This window comes from Mesoplodon densirostris, chromosome 5 (genome assembly GCF_025265405.1).
Source record: "Mesoplodon densirostris isolate mMesDen1 chromosome 5, mMesDen1 primary haplotype, whole genome shotgun sequence".
Lineage (NCBI taxonomy): Eukaryota > Metazoa > Chordata > Mammalia > Artiodactyla > Ziphiidae > Mesoplodon > Mesoplodon densirostris.
This window is the reverse complement of record NC_082665.1, coordinates 107,088,610-107,109,243: the sequence shown is the minus strand read 5'-3', so window position 1 is coordinate 107,109,243 and position 20,634 is coordinate 107,088,610. Positions and strand designations below refer to the sequence as shown.

At 39.8% G+C, this 20,634-nt stretch overlaps 1 protein-coding gene across 4 annotated transcripts in view; it reads right to left on the bottom strand.

Moving 5' to 3' along the window:
- The window catches only part of VPS8 (VPS8 subunit of CORVET complex), a 293,886-nt gene extending 273,455 nt beyond the window's left edge, over positions 1-20,431 (bottom strand). For 3 of the 4 annotated variants that reach the window (XM_060099244.1, XM_060099247.1, XM_060099246.1), the window contains exons 1-4: positions 20,319-20,404; positions 10,883-11,133; positions 10,019-10,087; positions 4,057-4,187 (exon numbers count right to left, since the gene is read on the bottom strand). In XM_060099244.1, the coding sequence (XP_059955227.1) occupies positions 4,057-4,187; positions 10,019-10,087; positions 10,883-11,035 (353 nt within the window). In that variant the 5' untranslated portion in view covers positions 11,036-11,133; positions 20,319-20,404. Of the gene's footprint in view, positions 1-4,056; positions 4,188-10,018; positions 10,088-10,882; positions 11,134-20,318 lie in introns of all 4 variants that reach the window. The other variant, XM_060099245.1, reaches the window with a different exon arrangement.
- Positions 20,432-20,634: the final 203 nt, after the last annotated feature.

The window sequence follows — 20,634 nt, the reverse complement described above, 5'->3', positions numbered from 1 at the left end:
GTTCTTGGATTGGAAGAATCAATACTGTGAAAATGACTGTACTACCCAAAGCAATCTACAGATTCAATGCAATCCCTATCAAATTACCAATGCCATATTTTACAGAACTAGAACAAAACATCTTAAATTTGTATGGAGACACAAAAGACCCCAAATAGCCAAAGCAGTCTTCAGGGGAAAAAACGGAGCTGAAGAAATCAGACTCGCTGACTTCAGACTATACTACAAAGCTACAGTAATCAAGACAATATGTTACTGACGCAAAAACAGAAACATAGATCCATGGAACAAGATAGAAAGCCCAGAGATAAACCCACACACCTACGGTCAACTAATCTATGACAAAGGAGGCAAGGATATACAATGGAGAAAAGACAGTCTCTTCAATAAGTGGTGCTGGGAAAACTGGACAGCTACATGTAAAAGTATGAAATTAGAACACTCCCTAACACCACACACAAAAATAAACTCAAAATGGATTAGAGACATAAATGTAAGACCAGACACTATAAAACTCTTAGAGGAAAACATAGGAAGAACACTCTTTGACATAAATCATAGCAAGATCTTTTTTGATCCACCTCCTAGAGTAATGGAAATAAAAACAAAAATAAACAAATGGGACCTAATGAAACTTCAAAGCTTTTGCATAGCAAAGGAAACCATAAACAAGACCAAAAGACAACCCTCAGAATGGGAGAAAATATTTGCAAATGAAGCAACTGACAAAGGATGAATCTGCAAAATATATAAACAGCTCATGCAGTTCAATATTAAAAAACCAACAACCCAATCCAAAAATGGGCAGAAGACCTAAATAGACATTTCTCCAAAGAAGACCTACAGATGGCCAAGAAGCACATGAAAAGCTGCTCAACATCACTAATTATTAGAGAAATGCAAATCAAAACTACAATGAAGTATCACCTCACACCAGTTAGAATGGGCATCATCAGAAAATCTACAAACAATAAATGGGTGTGGAGAAAAGGGAACCCTCTTGCACTGTTGGTGGGAATTTAAATTGATACAGCCAGTATGGAGATTCCTTAAAAAACCAAAAATAGAACTACCGTATGATCCAGCAATCCCACTACTGGGCATATACCCAGAGAAAACCATAATTCAAAAAGACACATGCACCCTAATGTTCACTGCAGCACCATTTACAATAGCCAGGTCATGGAAGCAACCTAAAAGCCCATTGACAGATGAATGGATAAAGAAGATGTGGTGCACATATACAGTGGAATATTACTCAGCCATAAAAAGGAACAAAATTGGGTCATTTGTTGAGACGTGGATGGATCTAGAGTCTGTCATATAGAGTGAAGTAAGTCAGAAAGAGAAAAACAAATATCATATATTAACGCATATATGGGCAGCCTAGACAAATGGTACAGATGAACCGGTTTGCAGGGCAGAAATTGAGACACAGATGTAGAGAACAAACGTATGGACACCAAGCGGGGAAAGCGGCGGGGGCGGGGTGTGTGTGTGATGAATTGGGCGATTGAGATTGACACATATACACTGATGTACATAAAACTGATGACTAATAAGAACCTGCTGTATAAAAACATAAATAAAATTTAAAAATTAAAAAAAAGAATCACATTGTATACCTTAAATCTACACAGTACTGCATGTCAATTCTATCTCAATAAAGCTGAAAAATTTTATTTATTTGTAGAAGAAAGGGATGAACAGGTTAATATATCCAGCCATGGCCTGTATCCCACAAGAGTTGACGACCTAAAGAAGACAGCACTGACACAGGCAAAATTTAAGTAGTTGAAGAAAAATTCACCAACAACTTATCAACATTAAAGTTACACATGAATTCAATAAAGTATTTACATTATGTTTCCTCCACTTCTCTTTCCTTTTATGTGCTCTCCAAGAATTTGGAAGGTGAAAAGCAGCCAAAATGAAGTTATATAGGGTTAGAAGTCCTTTTCCCAAATCTTTAATCATCTTTGTGGCTCTCCTCTGAACCCATTTCAAGGAAATGAAGAAACACTGGAGCTGTCCTTAGAGAGCAGGAGGAAGGTGGTGGAGGGAGGAGGGAGGGAACAGAAAGGTGGTGAGGTAAACCAAGCCCCACATTTCCACCACAGACATTGTACCAGGTGTGATGTGTGCACCCTCTAAGGGCTCTCCTGCTTCTGGGTGTCCCTGGCTATTATTATAGCTTCCTGCTGGGTGTACAGAAGACAGTCGTCATGGCATCCATCTTTTTATCCTCTCCCCTCAACAGTGCCTAAATATTCAGGGTCTAGCAAGCATTTTATTTCCACCTGAGTGGGCCTTCTACTTACTTCCTATGCAGAGCTTCAGCAGGCCATACTGTATGCAAGTGTGATTTAAATGAATGCTTAACCAGAGAGCCCAGAAATAAACCCACACGCCTACGGTCAATTAATCTTTGACAAAGGAGGCAAGAATATAAAACAGGAAAAAGACAGTCTCTTCAGCTATTGGTGCTGACAAAGTTGGACAGGTGCATGTAAATCAACGAAGTTAGAACACACCCTCTCATTATGCACAAAAATAAACTCAAAATGGCTTAAAGACTTAAACATAAGACATGACACCATAAAACTCCTAGAAGAGAATATAGGCAAAACATTCTCTGACATAAATCATACCAGTGTTTTCTTAGGTCAGTCTCCCAAGGCAACAAAAATAAAAACAAAAGTAAACAAATGGGACCTAATCAAACTTACAAGCTTTTGCACAGCAAAGGAAACCGTAAACAAAATGAAAAGAATGGGAAAAATATTTGCAAACGATGCACCCAACAAGGGCTTAATTTCCAAAATATACAAACAGCTCATACAACACAACAACAAAAAACCAAACAACCCAATTGAAAAATGGGCAGAAGACCTAAATAGACATTTCTCCAAAGAAGACATAAAGATGGCCAGTAGGCACATGAAAAGATGCTCAACATTGCTAATTATTAGAGAAATGCAAGTCAAAACCACAATGAGATACCAACCCTCACTGGTCAGAATGGCCATCATTAAAAAGTCTACAAATAACAAATACTGGAGAGGCTGTGGAGAAAAGGGAACCCTCCTACACTGTTAGTGGGAATGTAAGCTGGTGCAGCCACTATGGAAAACAGTACGGAGGTTCCTTAGAAAACTAAAAACAGAATTACCATATGATCTAGCAATCCCACTCCTGGGCATATATCTGAACAAAACTATAATTCAAAAAGATATATGCACCCCTATCTTCTAGCAGCACTATTCACAATAGCCAAGACATGGAAACAACCTAAATGTCCATCAACAGATGAATGGATAAAGAAGATGTGATAGGGCTTCCCTGGTGGCGCAGTGGTTGAGAGTCTGCCTGCCGATGCAGGGGACACGGGTTCGTGCCCCGGTCCGGGAAGATCCCACATGCCGCGGAGCAGCTGGGCCCGTGAGCCATGGCCGCTGAGCCTGCGCGCCCGGAGCCTGTGCTCCGCAACGGGAGAGGCCACAGCAGTGAGAGGCCCGCGTATCGCAAAAAAAGAAAAAAAAAGAAAAAAAAAAAAAGAAGATGTGATACATATATACAATGGAATACTACTCAGCCATAAAAAAAGAATGAAATAATGCCATTTGCAGCAACATGGGTGTAACCAGAGATTATCAATAATAAGTAAGTCAGAAAGAGAAAGACAAATACCATATGATATCACCTTTATGTGGAATCTAAAATATGGCACAAATGAACCTATCTATGAAACAGAAAGAGACTCACAGACATAGAGAACAGACCTGTGGTTGCTTGGCAGGGGCGGGGAATGAACTGGGAGTTTGGGGTTAGTAGATGGAAACTATTACATATAGAATGGATAAACAGGTCCTACTGTAGAGCACAGGGAACTATATTCAGTACCCTGGGATAAACCATAATGGAAAAGAATATGAAAAAGAATGTCTATATATGTATAACTGAGTCACTTTGCTGTACAGCAGAAATTAACACAACATTGTAAATCAACTATATTTCAACTTAAAAAAAAGAAGAAAAAAATAAAAGGATATTTACCTTTTTAAGTTGGTCCTGTCACCACTATCTGAGCTTGCCACAGACGAAGTATCATAGGAGTGAGAATCAATAGTATCAATATTTAACAATGTAGGATCTTCAAGAACAAAAGAATCATCTTCATCATCAGTCTAAATTAGAAGAACATGGATAAATAAATTCAAAATTCCAAATACTCTATAAGTCAAATAGGCGTTAATGGGTTTCTCCAAAACACTCATATACTTATTCCGTTTTTCACCCCTTTTCCACGCCTTGTTGTTGACCAGAGAGGCATAGTACAGAATTAAATTTCAACTCTAGTTATCTCTCCCTACAAAGAGTTCACTCCAAAAATTTCTTTCTTGTAGCTGGAAGAAGTAGGAGCAGTTACGCAGATTATTGTTAGTTGCCAAATATTTCTTAAAATTCAAACCTGTATAGATGCTTTACTAGTTAACTAACAGCCAATGGCTAATTGAAGAAAATAAATACCACCTGACTATAGATAGTTTACCTTAAGAAATATGACAAGCAGACAGAAGAAAGGCATTCTGGGTTGGAAACAGCATGTGCAAACACAGTGATTTCATAGTATGAATTTTGCCCATGAAAAAGGAAGTAGTCTAAAATGAATGGAGTACTTGAGTAGGAGTTGGAGGTGATGCTAGAAAGATAAACTGGGATGCAAATTGTAGAAGTCTTATATTCCATTAAGCTAGGTGACAGGAGGGCCCTATTTGTCCACCACTGTAACCCTAGTGCCTAGTACCATGCCTGACACATAATCAGTACTCATTTACTTAATAAATTAATGTACTATATATAGTAGGCAGAGGGAAGGCAACTGAGATCTTTAAAAAATGTACACATGATGGGAACCATGCTTTAGAAAGATAAATGGGGCAGTATGAAGATGGATGAGGGTAGAGGGGGAGACAGGCAGGGAGACTAATAAGAACCAGCAAGATGGCTATTGCAATGTCAAGGAAAGAGAGGAGAGTTCAGTCCAGGAATGCAGCAGAAGGGGTCAAGAGAAGGAATAAGGAAAGAGACATTACTGAGGTAAAATCCAAAATTCCTGGTTACCATTTAAACAGTGTGTTTTGGGGGGTTGTGGGGGTTAAGAAAGAAGTCAAAGAAGATTCCAAGGTTTCCAGCTTGAGCAACTAGCAAAAGGTGATACTACTAACTGAGATAAGAAAGCAAAAAGAATAGCAGATAAACCAGAATGAGTTTAGCTTTGAACAAGCTGATTCTGGGCAACAGACACTAAAGAAAAAAAGTTCTGATCTTACCTTCTCTTTCAGCCGGACTACCTTCTGCCTATCATTTCCATTCATATTCTTAAGAGAGAAGAGCAGTCCATACTCATTACCTCCACTTTCTCCACCCATTACCAGCTACCGACTACTACTCTTGCTGAAGTTACTAGTCAAACCCACCAGCCTATTTTCCGTTAGCATGCTCTTGTCCTGTACGCATCACTTAACACTACTGGCCATGCCCCACTTCTTGAAACTTTCTCTTCCCTTGGTTTCCAATACATCTCTTTGCTACTCCTCCAACTTATGGGGCCTCTTCTATCAGTCATGTTCTCTACTTGTCCTCAGCCCAACCTTTAAGTTATGTTGTTCCCCAGGATTATATTCTTATCTCTTCCTACTTCACACATTTCCTATATGAACAAGCTAATCCATACTTATAGTTTCAAGTATGATGTCATGCTAATGACTCCAAAGTCTGTATCTTTAGTACCAACATTTCTTTTGTGGGTTAGGCCATATTTCTGACTGTTTTTCAGATATCTCCACACACAAGATTGCTAAGAACAGGATGAGGGTTAGCAAGGAGCTACTGTGTTACTTGAGAGCTGTACAAGAATGGAAGGCCTGCCATAGGGAAAGGTAACAGAAACAACTCATAAATAAGAACTGCAGCACCAAGGTCTTAAGCAAGAGAGTCAATCAGGATCTTATCTGATTTTCTTAAGCAGCCCAGAGACATAATTAAAGAAAACAGATTAGCTAAATTAAGCCAGGGTTGAGGCTTACAGGATAAGTGGGGGGGGAAAAAAGGAGGAAGAGAATTGAGGGGATCCATAAGGCTGAATTTAAAATTACTAGCTACACAGTAGAGATATCAATTCTCCCACATTGATGCGTAAAATCTACACAAGCTTATCAAACTTCAGCTGGGGTGTATGTGTGTGTGTGTAAACTAGTAAAGTGATTCTCAAACTTACATGGAAATGAAAAAGACCAAGAATAGGCAAGGCAATCTTGAAGAACGACAACAAAGCTGGAAGATTTGAAACTGCTAGATATCAAGACCTATTATAAAGGTTCAGACATTAGAGTGTGCTATTGGGGCAAGTATAGAAAGACCCATGAAATCACAGCAACACATATATGATCACCCGATTTAAAACAGAAGTGACACCGCAGGAAAGCACGGTGCTCAGGAAGTGCTGCCGCCTCATACCGCACACCGTCACACACAAAAATGTCAGACTAATTGCAGATCTAATGTGAAAGGCAGAACAAGGAAGATTTTAAAACAAAATAAGCTTCATCATGACTTTGGAATCTGCAAACTTTTCTTCAACTGGACGCACCAAAAAACTAGTCATAATGGAAAAATTTAATAAGCTGAACTACTACTAAGAACTTCTGCTCATCAAAAGAAACCACTGAGAGTGAAAAAGTAACCCACAGAATGAAAGAAGATATTTGCAATACATATATCTAATAAAAACTTATATCCATCAAATATAAAGAACTCTTATAAATTTTTAAAAAATCAATTCAATAGAAAAGTGGGCGAAAGACATGAAAAAGCAATTCACAAAAGAGATATCCAAATGGCCAGAACATACGAAGGTACCCCAATTTCATCAGTCTTCAGGAAAATTCAGATTAAAACTATGATGTGATACCACTACACACCTATAAGTATGAACGGCTAAAGTGAAAAAGAGAGAAAAATTCAAAAGTTGATGAGGATATGGTAACCAGAACTTCCATATATTGCTGTAGGAAGTATATATTATCACAACCACTTTGAGAAACCTGGGGCAGTATCAACCAAAGCTGAACATGCCCATACCTGATGGCCTAGCAATTCTACTCTTAGGTACACACCCAGCAGAAATGTGTGTGTGAGTGCGTGTGTATGTATATGTACACATGTGTGTATGTATCTAAAGATATGAATAAGAATATTCACAGCAGCACTTTTCATAGCAGCCAGAAACCAGAAATTATAAAACTGCCCATAAACAGTTGAACGAATAAATAATGGTATATAACATAAAGAATTTTATACAACAATGGGAATGGATGAACAACTGTATGCAGCAAAAATATGAATAAATCTAAAAACACAATATTGAGGGAAATAAGTCAGATGCACAAAAGCACATACTGTATAATTCCATTTATATGAAGTTCAAAGCAGCCAAGGCAGTCAATGCCGGTAGAAGTCAGGACAGTGATTATCCTGGTTGGGTACTGAAGGAGCACAAGAGGAGCTTCTGGGGTGCTAGTAATGTTTCATTTCTTCATCTGGACTCTGGTTACACAGAGCATTCTGTTTGTGAAAATTCACCAAGCAGTACACTTACGGCCTGTGCACTTTTTCTATATGTATGTTGTTCCTCAATTAAAAGTTCAAAAGAAATTTCTGGCTGCACAATCCAACAGTAGAACTGAAGTGAAGCCAGGGCTACTCTCAGAGACTGGGAGACTAAGAAGGATCAAGAGACTTGGTCCTGAGGAGGTCAAAGAGCAGGTTTAATGGAGGTAAGAGAACGTGGGGGTAGGGGGAGGACTGTTAGGATTAGAGAACAAAATTTCAAAATTAAAAACCTCAGGAGTAGCATAGTTTCGAAGGATGACAAGGCCTAGTAACATTATTTCATGCCCTAAATTCTGAGATTTAGGATGTCTCAGTCATCTCTTTCTGTAAAATATCTTGGATGTACACTTCTTCCTAGCACCTTGTCAGGATGATATTAACAAACTTCATAGAATATATGCACCCACATATCCTGGAGTAAGTGCTTATTTATTTACTCTTTCTACTTCTGTCTTTTTTTTCTTTCTTAAAATCATTTTCTTTAATACTTCTTCCCCCTTTTTCTCTTCATAACATTCTACAAGTTAAATTATTTTTACTTTCACTTATTCCCTTGCCTCGCTCCCTGGTGGTATGAAAGCTGGCCAATTTCCAGTCCTATTTCTCTCTCAAAGTCAGACTGTCATGCAGCACTTTATAATCCCAGCATCTAACACTATGACCCAAATACACAAGGCACCCAAATTACTATTGAGGATGATAACAGTATTATCGTCTCAGTAAACCACTAATGACTATACTTGCTGTTACTAATAGATAAATAAATATTGCAAAGACAGTTTTCCTTCATTATGAACTACAGTTTCATTCATGAGCATTATTTTCTTTGCCATTATTATATAAAGATGTACAAATAGTTCTTTGTACAACAGTCCTCTAAGATTATTTTTATTCTTCACTTAGTAACTGAAATAATATGTGATTAAGACCATGTTATCAAAACTGACTAAAATTAATCTCTTCATTGCTAAATGAAAGATTTCCTCTATATTAGGAAGTAATAAATAAATATCACTGTAACGGGATATTCTTTCATTGACCAAAGACTTTGTCAAAATTAAAAACGCTTAAGTCTTATTAACACAGATCATACGTAACATTTCTGAAGTTAAAATACATTCAAAGAAACAGCAACATCAAGCTGATATTTTTTAAAAAAGAAATAAAAGAAAAATAAAAGATACAATTCACTGAGAAAGTAGTTTGCAAGTATAGATAAAGAAGTAATAAAGACCAGGGCCCAACCCACTCAGACCTATGGGGTCAGTGGGCATTTCTATTGAGGAAGCTTTGCATCATTATCTTTTAGAAAACATAACTATGTATCTGAAATAGATTTTTAAAAATCTTTCTCAGGGCTTCCCTGGTGGCGCAGTGGTTGAGAGTCCGCCTGCCGATGCAGGGGATATGGGTTCGTGCCCCGGTCCGGGAAGATCCCACATGCCGCGGAGCGGCTGGGCCCGTGAGCCATGGTCGCTGAGCCTGCGCGTCCGGAGCCTGTGCTCCGCAATGGGAGAGGCCACAACAGTGAGAGGCCCACGTATCACAAAAAAAATCTTTCTCAAATTAGAAGCTAAAGCCTCCAGTGGGAGTCTTAAGCAAGTTTTTAAAGATCAAGAAGACTGAGTTGAAGAATTGTCAGCAGATGCAGGGTACAAAAAAACTGGCACACTTCACCAACATGTACTTCCACAGAGTTCCTTTATAAGGCCTTTATGATCTGCTAATTCAGAAAGGAACGTCATTTCATAACTCTAAAAACCTTTTTAATAGAGATGGTTTTCACAAGATAAACTATGGAGGCTTCATTTTCTTTATATAGAACAGTGATGAAGTGCATTACAAGGCTGCAGATGCTCTTTTGTATCAGAGGACAAGCTATTTGAATATCACTGGTAGAGATAACATTATCAAAACATAACACAAATCTCAAAAGTGTCATGAATTTAGTATTTCAACTCACTTACTAAAACATTTCTTTAATCTACCAAGTATGAGGCATTGTACTGGGCACAGAGATGAACAAGACATAGCTTCTGCCCTTGAGAAGCTCACAACCTAGATCGGCATCTCCAACAGAACTTTTTGCAATAATGGAAATATTCTGTATTTATGCTGTTTACTACAGTAGCCACATGTGACAATTGAGCACTTGAAGTGTGCCCTGTATAACTGAGTAAATGAAGTTTTAATTTTTATTTAACTGTAATCAGTTTAAATTTAAATTGTCACATGTGACTATTGGCTCCCATATTCGACAATGCAGGTCTAGAGACAGACACTATAACCCAGAAGTATTCAAATCAATGCCATAAAATGATAGTGATCATTAGTATATACTTACTTCATTTAGTATGCTTTCCAGTGTTGGAGGAGTATCAACTTGAGGAATATCAAACTCCTTATCATCAATCTAAATAGAGAAAAGAAATTAATGCTCACATAATAATGCTTTCCCTCTTATAATTGTGAGGGCGTTTTAATTGATTAGAACCATTATCAATTAAGAGACAAACATACCACCAAACTCTGCACACAGACAGCCAACTCAATAACCTATGATGGAAAGGGTCAGGTCAAAAGACTACAGACTATCCGCATATTCAGTGATTATCAAGGACAAATATGCACTGATGCCACCATCCTCACAGCCCTTTCCAGAAAGCTTCTGTTGAAGGGCTTTGGCATCTGCTTTCTTAAACAAAACAGCATTTCTTACGACAAGCCCTAATTTTCTAAGTTTAGACATAAGCCATAAGCAATACACGAAGGTCTGACACTGCTTTTCTTAGTATTTCATAAATTATGGTGGTGGATGATTAGGTCAAACAACTTGTCATTAAACAGTCTCATGGCCACAAAAACCTATTAATATCAAACCAATGAGGAAAAAAAATCACTGCACAAGAATTCTAAACCTACCACTAGCTCTATGATATTGAGACATCATTCAACATAGCTGCAGTTCAGTTTCTTCCCCCACAAAATGGAGTATCAGTGTTGTGAAGCTCAAATGAGAAGACGTATTAAAGTGTTTCATAAACTGTAATGAGCTATACAAATGAAGAGTAATATTATCGCATAAAACTGTATATAGATGCCTATTAATCTATGCAAAAAATGATATATTTAGAGTCTTTGGATCATAAAGTACACTCTAACCAACATTTTGGTTAAACATCAAACCTGACAAAAGCTGAATTTTTACCAGATCATTTTTGAACTCCAGTTCCTTGTCCAGATCTATGTAGGAGAATTTTGAAAGTGAAGCTTCCAGATTGAAAGACTTATTCAGTTCTTCATCAGTAGTCTTGGCACAGAGGCTCTGTTCCACATTTTCATGGTCTGGTTCATTGTCCATGTTTACTTTTAATAACTGTATTCGGTCAATCCAAGCAAGTTTTTGTTTGTTTTGTTCTGTTTTTGGGGCTTAGATCATGATGAACTCAATGATGATCTCTTTTCAAAAAAGAAAAAATATGTATCATTTAGATTTCCTCAACTGGACATTCCAAAGACTTACTGGGTCAGACTTCTGTGGAAACTGATTCTTCATTCAATCATCTGACTACAGGCAAACAGAAATCAATCCTAGGGTATGGGCTATGATATGCAGGGAAGGTTTCTATGGGAGCACAAAGGAGGAACATCTGACTCAGGAGTCTAGGAAGTGGTCCACCACCCGAAGTCCTAAGTCTGGTGATAGTGACAGACTTGGGGCAAGCTCAGCCACTAGACCTGGTACCAACTAGATTTATGTACCTAAGAACAAGAGGGTAACTGGTGCCAAAAGCTGAAATTAACCCGTCTTCACATTCCCAAACCTGAGCATATCTCCAGTTCTCCTTGAAGATAAGCATATAGTCCAGTTTTGTCACTGTCATTCATACAGGGCCATAGACCTCTAAGGGAACTTAGTGCAGACACAGAGGGCGCAGAATGGATAGCTAGTCACTTAACAGGACACTGGCAAATCTAAAGGTTCAGATCTATTAGGGGAGACAACAATGATGCCAGGATAAAATAATTCCACAGCTGACTAGAGAGTTCTAGAAAGAAGGCTAGCTAAAGACAGACATTTTCAGGGAAAACTGAAATACTAAAGAAAAAGAAATGTATGCAATTTTTTTTTATTTTTCACAGCTCTAAATGATATAATACCATATCAAAAAGAAACAGATAATCTGGTTTACTTAAAAAGCTGTCTAGAAAACAGCTGTCTTCAAAATTTCTAGAAAACTAAAAATATTTGGGGGGAAAAAATTATAAGTTTAACGATTAAATTTGCCCTTAAATGTTTTTAGTTTGTGTTATAATTAGGCTACAAGTAACCAAACTTTAAAAAGTCCATCACTTAGCTCTTCCTGTTTAGAATAAAGAAGCAAACATATGAAAATAGAAACAATGCCATAGTAATGATGATGATAAAAACAAAGGTCATTTTGTTTTCTAGACTAGGTGTTTTCCACAGTACCCAACAACTAGCAGTAATTCTCAGTAGAAACCTTTTTCAAACTACATACTGCCCGCAGAGGGCATAATCACCACCACCACCAAACTTCCCCACGAAACGAACTTCTCGTACTCTTATTCCTTACTGAAGTGAAGGCAGAAAAAAAGGCTGACAACCTCTGAGCCAGTGAAAGAATTAATTTTTTTTAAGGGAGTTGAGAATTAGTTGTTGTTATTGTTCTTTTTAAAATAACATGCCCAGGGACTTCCCTGGTGGCGCAGAGGTTAAGAATCCGCCTGCCAACGCAGGGCACACAGGTTCGAGGCCTGGTCCAGGAAGATCCCACATGCCGCGGAGCAACTAAGCCCATGCCCCACAACTACTGAGCCTGTGCTCTAGAGCCCGCAAGCCACAACTACTGAGCCCGTGCGCCACAACTGCTGAAGCCCATGCGCTCTAGGGCCTGTGCTTCACAACAAGAGAAGCCACCACAATGAGAAGCACGTGCACCGCAATGAAGAGTAGCCCCCGCTCACCACAACTAGAGAAAGCCCACGTGCAATAGAGGCCCAACGCAGCCTAAAATAAATAAAATTATTTTTTTTAAAAATGCACTCATGATACAATGTGAGTGTGGGAAGAGTGCCTGCTCACATTTGTATGATAATAATAATAAGTTAAAAAATAAAATAAAATAATATGCCCAAAACTCACTAACAGTTTTATCTGGTTATGGTCATTTTTTTTAGTACACTTAAAATGAATTTCACTTCCTTCAATATTTATTTTTATCATATTTTTAAAAATGAATATCTACTATGCATAAGAAAGACATGCAGACTCATGAAGACTGATTTTTCAAGAGCTGAAAGCAACTTTTCTAGCTAGTACATTTGGTACATTACCAAACAGACTAATTCCTTTCACATGTTGCAGAAGACAGACTCTAACGCTCTGTCCTACAAACACATGCTATCAACTACATTCCTAGAAGACATAACTGAGGGCACTCTGTAACTGGCAACATTTGAAAGCATCTTTCCAATCTCGGGTACTAAATGTACTTCTCCTTTTGCAATGAGCCAAAGGCAGGAGCAATATTAGCGTTTACAAGCCCTTCTTCAAAGGAGACTGAATTGGCTCATGACAAATTACTTCTTAATAAAGTTCACTCTTATTTGTAACACTTAGCAAAAATGATTTCAATTAGTCAAGGAATGTTTGCAAGTATGCACAAATTCACATTCAGTGTTTCCTGAGTACAGTTAAGTTTTATTCTTACACATTTTTTTAAATAGTGGAAAAGACCACATAACAAGAACAAAAACTTTAAATGATTCAATAACCTAAAATGTTTCATCCTTCATACTTGTGTCCCCAAAATAACTCAGAAAGGAAAACAATTTTTTCCTGGTTCTTTTTATATCTTCTATCTGGAGTTAATGAAAGGTTCTCAGAACAGCTCAGCATCTGTGAACACCAATACTGCACTGAAGAAGTTTCAAGAAATCAAGCATTTTCTGAAAAAATAACATCATCCTGCCATGCTACCCTACTTCATTTCCAACCTTCACTTCACCGAGCTCCTATTAGTGTGATGTGGCAGCAAACTGGAAAGAACATAAACCAAAGAGTCAATTAAAACCATATTTGAATCGGGGTTTACCAATTCCTATCTATGACCTTGGTCAATTTGTCTACCCTTTCTGAGCCCCTCTATTTCTACATCTGTAAGATGAAATATTGTGGCCATTTGTGCTGTTTGCCCAGAGCATCACCTCTTGTTCTGGGAAAGCCTCCTTCAAACCATGTGGTTCTTGTAGAGGCTGCCAATCAAAAAGCCCCTGGTAACAGAGATTGCACAATATAGCCAGGGTCCTTCACCAGGATTCACTAAAATGGAACTGGTATGGAAGAGTCATTTCCACTGTTCTTTAAACAATTAATAATAAGGCTGAGCAATATTCCCCACCCTCCACTCCATCCTGTTCTGCAAAAAAGGAGGTCATTTATTCAACACGTATCAACTAAACATCTATTATGCATCTGTCACTGGGGATCTGCCTCTATCAACAGAATTTACATTCTAGGTACAAATTCTCTAGCAAGAATGAAAGCAATCTACAAACAGAAGCAGAGACGAGGAGGAACGAGTGTCCTGATCTCATTCAGGCTCCAGGTTCCAGTCTTTTATGATGTTAGCTCTGGCCACAGCATTCTGGCATTTTGGCAACATAAGCCAACGTACTCTCCCAATTTTTCTTTTTTTCGGGGGGGGGAGGTGGGGGTCACTTACAATTGAGAGTCCTGACTCTTAAGAACGCAACTACCTATTTTGCAGAGTTACTGTGAAGAATAAATGATATAATGACTGTAAAGCACTTAGAATAATGACTGGACACAGTTTAGGTTTTCAAGAAATTTAAAATTTCCTCAAGATTTCCAAATTCTTCTAAAGTTAAAGACCCTGAAACAAGATCTGGTACTTTTGTAAAAATCTAGCCAGGGCTAAGCATATCAGAAGGCTACCTTACCAGAAGGATATACTTCTGATGCCATATTAGAAGTTTCCTCATAAGCTGAATGGTAGGGGTTTTGTCTAAGACTAGTACAGGCCCCAGCAGAGCATCAGAGACACTTAATAAAAACTTTTAATTATACTATTAACTCATTCTAAAATTATGCCTTTTTGTACATCAACTTCCTCTTTTGTCACTTACCAGGAGTTATTTCTTTATGTTAGCAAATTTTTCAAACCCAAATAGACTTACTGAATCAAAAGTTCAGATTTTTTTTTGAGAAGGAGAGTTCACTAGAGCAGCTTCTGAAATTGAGCTGTGCCTGAATCTGCCTGTGGTAGGCAGAATAATAGTATCCAACGATGCCCATCCTAATCCCCAGACTATGTTACCTTACACGTCAAAAGGAACTTTGTAGATGTGATTAAATTAGTATCTTGAGTTGGGGAGATTGTCCTGGATTACCCAGATGGGCCCAACATAACCACAGAGTCTTTAAAAGTTGAAGAAAGGGGCAGAAGAGAGTGTCAGAGGAAGAGATGTGACAACAGAAGCAGGGTCAGAGAAATGCTATGTTGCAGGCTTTGAAGATGGAGGAAAGGTGCCAGGAGCCAAGAAATTTAGGCAGTCTCCAGAAACTGCAAGAGACAAGGAAATGGACTCTCTCCTAGAGTCTCCAGAAGGACCCCAGCCCTGCCACAGTTCGATTTTAGCCTAGTAAGACCAGTGCAGGACTTGTGCACTACAGAATTGTAAAATAATAAATCTGTTTTTTTGAGCCAGTAAATTTGTGATAATTTGTTACAGCAGGAACAGGAAACAAATACACTAACAACTTCAATTAATTTGTTTCTGGCCACATCGCCAACATTCTGAAATACTAACCCCTCCCTTGTCACCTGGTGTTGCCCAAATATTTATTGATCAAACTCTTCCAATATACAGACCAATGATGAAATGCTTAATATATGATGCTTGATATTACACACTCGACACAGATACTGCCTTCAGATATCACTTAAGTGCTATCCCAGTACAAAGAAATGAACTACTGATAATTTCCTCTCAAGATACAATTCTATAACTAGTTTTCACCCAACCATCCTGAGATCTAGTGGTTTTACAGTTCTTAAGGGGACGCCATGCCAGAGAGTACCTTCAGACTACACAATAGTTACATGATATCAGATTAACCTAACAGAAAATGCATATCACAGAATCATGATTACCCAGTATGCTGTCCGTTTCTGAGTGCTCATAAACTAATACTTTAATAGTTCCAACCAAAGATCGTCTGACATCCGACAGTTCCCAAGGCTACTCCCTCTTAATTACTCCCGACCAATGAATAAAAGATTCAAGGACCATCTAAAAAATTTTTTTAAAAAAGATGTGTACCATATAAACAGCAATGACCCCATTACAAAACTGGCCAACTGAATAAGACTCTAGAATGTGACCTATATTAGGCCAGGTAAATGAGGAACTCTTCCACCAGTTTTTTTAACCTTGGCAGACATTCCCAACTGTTCTCAAGTTCCAGGATCCTATTTATTCACTGACATTCTCTTCCTCCCAAAAGTGTTATATGAGACAGTTTTCACATTACACTGAAATCAAATCAAATTTGTTTTTTTTAAATATACTATATCCCCCGAAAGATATCACAAAATCATGATATGAAAGCAATTTTACACGTCAACTTTGTTTCTGGTCTTCCCAATCCAAGTATTTCTCTTCTTCCCATTTCTTTGTTTTGTTTTATCTTCTTGTGGTTTGTTTTGTGAAGAAAAATGTAATAGAGAATTAACTTCTATTTGTTTTCTATTATCTTTCTCTGGTAAATGGACTCTTTTTTAACAGCTCCCCAATGCCTACAGGATAAAATTCCAAATTCTAAGCCATTCCAGGCAGAATAACAGTTCCTTTATGATTAAACTTATTATTTGTATTCAGAGTCCTTCAAGAATAACTTCGAGGACTTCCCTGGTGGCTCAGTGGTTGAGAATCCACCTGCTAATGCAAGGGACACACGGGTTCGATCCCTGGTCCGGGAAGATCCCACATGCCGCAGAGCAACTAAGCCCATGTGCCACAACTACTGAAGCCTGTGCGCCTAGAGCCCGTGCTCCACAAGAGAAGCCACCGTGATGAGAAGCCCGCGCACCGCAACCAAGAGCAGCCCCCGCTCCCAGCAACTAGATAAAGCCCGCACGCAGCAACGAAGACACAATGCAGCCCCCCCAAAAAAAGAATAGCTACCACTTTCCCTCCATGTCTGCTCACACTAATTCACCTTCCCTTTCCTTTTCCTTCCATTTATCTAAATCCCTTCTTTCCATCCTTCCTTCTGGGAACCTTCCTTCCCTAAACATCCTCTGAATCCAGAATGCATGTCTTCTTTAGAACAGCAGCTTGGCACTTTCCTTATATTGATTCATTAGTTAACTTACCATGTAACTACATCTTTTCTCCCCAGCTGCATAACAGAAATGGGGCCAGGTGTTTCTGTATACGCCACATCACTGGGCTCACTGACTTGCATAGCTAGGTAGACATTCAATAAATATCTGCTGATCAACACAAGAATTGGAAGATAGGAATAACACCTGTGTTGCAAATTAAACATACCAGTTTGTTTTTTGTTTTTTTGCAGTACGCGGGCCTCTCACTGTTGTGGCCTCTCCCGTTGCGGAGCACAGGCTCAGCGGCCATGGCTCACGGGCATAGCCGCTCTGCGGCATGTGGGATCTTCCCGGACCGGGGCACAAAACCGTGTCCCCTGCATCGGCAGGCGGACTCTCAACCACTGTGCCACCAGGGAAGCCCTAAATATACCAGTTTTATTACCTGTAATTGTTAAGCTTCAGATGATATTATTTGACTCATAGCATGCAGGAATCTATGCCATAATAAACCAAGTTATAATTGAGTTCTACCTTTATGTAATCTGGACTGTCAACTACAGATGATCATATTCATCCTTCAGATATCAGCTAAAACTCTGCTTCCTCAAAAAAGCTTCTTTTTGTCCTGCTCAACTAAACTAGGTTCCTGGTTAATAAGCACCTATAACATTGTTCTCCTTTTATCACACTTACCACATTGCAATCATTTTTTCATGTCTGAACCTCCATTCCCTTCCCTTAACTGGAATGTAGGTTCCAGGAAAACAAAGATCATATCTCCCTTTTTTAATCACTGTATTCCCAGTGCCTAATTACATAGTAGCTATTCACCCCACCAATCCATCCACCTAACCACCCACCCTCCCTCCCTAGGTAAGCAGCCAAGCAACACTGCATCACTGGCTTCCAGAGCCTTAAACAGCAGTTCTGGTCATTCAAAATAAGATATGGTTAGTCATTCTGCCCCCAAAAGCCTCCCACCTTGCAAGTTCCCCTCTTTGCATCTAAATGAGGTTTTTTTTAATCCCTAACATTGATTTTTTTAAATGATCATTTCACTCATATATGACATGACACAAACTCCACAATTTCAAATATTTTGTGTTCTTTTACATTAATTCAGCCTATAGGTCAAGATGAAAACAGTGAAAATGTATCATATGTTCATTCAATTTATAGGAATTCAACCATTATCTATGGCAAATGGAAAGAGAAAAAAAGAAATGATTCACACAGAGCCAGGGACTCTGCATACCACTCCACTCAATAACTACAAGCTTCAGAGCATGCATGGGGGGAGGGGGTGGGTATCCACTGGCCTTTTGGTCTCACTTCTCACATGCCTCATACACGGCAATCTGTTTCACCTGTGCTCAAAGTAACACACAGCACACTGTTCCAACATGGAGCAAAAACTGGCCGTGATGGACTTCCTGAGAGATCAGTCTCCAACATGACTCCTTCCCGGGGTGCTCAATTTTCAAGGTACTTTTTGAGGGTGCTCAAGTTTCACCCTTACTCATGGACTTCAGAAACAGACCCATCTTTCCTTTGGAAGACTGCTCCTCCTCCACTTCAACCGTGTAATTTTGGTGGTGCTGCCAATCAAATACCCTCTCTGCTTGGCCAGAAGAATAAGCACATGACATTCTTGCATCCAATCTGGCCAATCAGTGTCCTTCCCTGAAACTTATAAATATTAGAGGTAGGAGATTTCTCTCTAGGGTGCTTAAGCTTGGATGACGTAACACAAAGGCTGTTATACAGAATGAAGATAATTCACACATTAATTCAAGATTCATTCAAGAATAGAACAGTTTGTTCTTACAAATATATACAGATGACACCCGAAGCTGTAGGTTAAGAGATGTTATCTAAACTCTGTGAAAACTATGAACAAAAGTTAAACATACTTAAGTTCAAAAGGCCTTACTTTTCATTCACATACATAACTGACATTTGGTGCCACAATGGTTGATATGTCTATGAAAGGGCGGGAAAGAGTTGAAAAAATCACCAAGAGGTCCCAATATTCTGGAAGACAGAAAACATCCATCTGCTGACGCTGGTCCAGGTACAAAGGAAATGTATAAAGGATAATCAACATACTATTCCCTTGACCTCTGGAAAAAATTTCCTCACATATGTCTCTTTGACATACGAAGCCAATAGTTCAACCAGAATTTTTTCTCCCATTTATCGTTATTCTGCATTCTATGGAACACACCAGCTACTGACAGAGATTTCAGTAGCTACTCTTCTTAAATTTAACCATGAGCAAACCCATATCTTACACAAACATATGTAGAGCCTCCATCCCCATTTATATTAGAGATACTTGAAACACACACCTGATACTTAATTTATCTCCTAATCGCAGACATCTGGAGACATTGGCCCCAGAAGTTACCATGTTTGGTTTGTTTGCTGTGGGTCGGGGAGTGTGGTAGAGGACACAGCCTTCCTGACCATTCTAGTATTAATCTAATATTAGCAGGGTATGAAGGAGGCATGCCTGTTTGCAGAAGGCTCCCCAGCAGTTCCTGACCACCCGTAGCCATGAAACCTTTCTCACTGATACTACTTCATCCCACGTTTCCTCCTTTGAAACACACCCAAACATTTTAGGCAGCTGTTTCCATCTGCCCCACCACTCCTTCCCCAAGTACCACACTTGGAGAACTAACCAGGACACAGGAATGGCCTCAAGTGTCCCCTGCTGCCCTCACTCTGGGGCACACTTTGCAAGCAGAGAGAAACTGCACCGAGCCTCACAGGGTGCGCACCAATCCTTAGATGGACACCCCATCTAAGCTTCTGCCTCACACTCGGGAAGCACACTTATCCCAGGCCTCGAGGGATGGAAGAGCCTACACCTGCGCTCCAGACCCCAAAGGCGGGCTACACACCTGCTCCGCTGCGGGAGAGGAGTGATTACCGGCCTCCAAGTCTCACAATCTGAGGAAGCGGGTGCACCTGCACCTCAGCTTCACATTCTTTGGAACCAACAAGTGGAAACTGCCTAACCCAGTTCCAGGCCAAACACAGGACACTCTCCTCCGCCCCAGAGTCAACCCCGCCCGGACGGTGGGCCCTGGTCCAGTTAGCCCATCAGGGGCCGCTCGGTCAGCCACTCCAAGGCCCGCTGTCGCGCGGGGGAAAGGGCCGAGGCTCAAGGACCCGGCACGCGTACTCCTCCCGCCCCGGGTACAGGCCCCCACCCCTGCGCCCACCCCGTTGGCCCGCTCTCCGGAGATTCATTACCTGAGCTCTCATCCTTTCCAGCCCAGGACCCCCAGCCCACGTGACCCGCCCCCTGCTCTAGCCCCACGCACGCGCAGTATCTACCCGGTGCCTATGCTTCCGCTTTCCTCTTCTCACCCGGTCTCTCCTGGGCGGTCCGCCCCTCTACACCACGCCCCCATTTAAAGGGCCAGAGATACACTGTCTCATCCCAGGGACTTCTGCCGTGATTAACATCGTTAGGAACCGGAGAGTGGAAACGTCAGAGGAGGAGAGTAGACCAATAAATAGTAGTCCGTGAGATGAGAAGAGAAACCCTCCTCCAGCCCTATGTCAG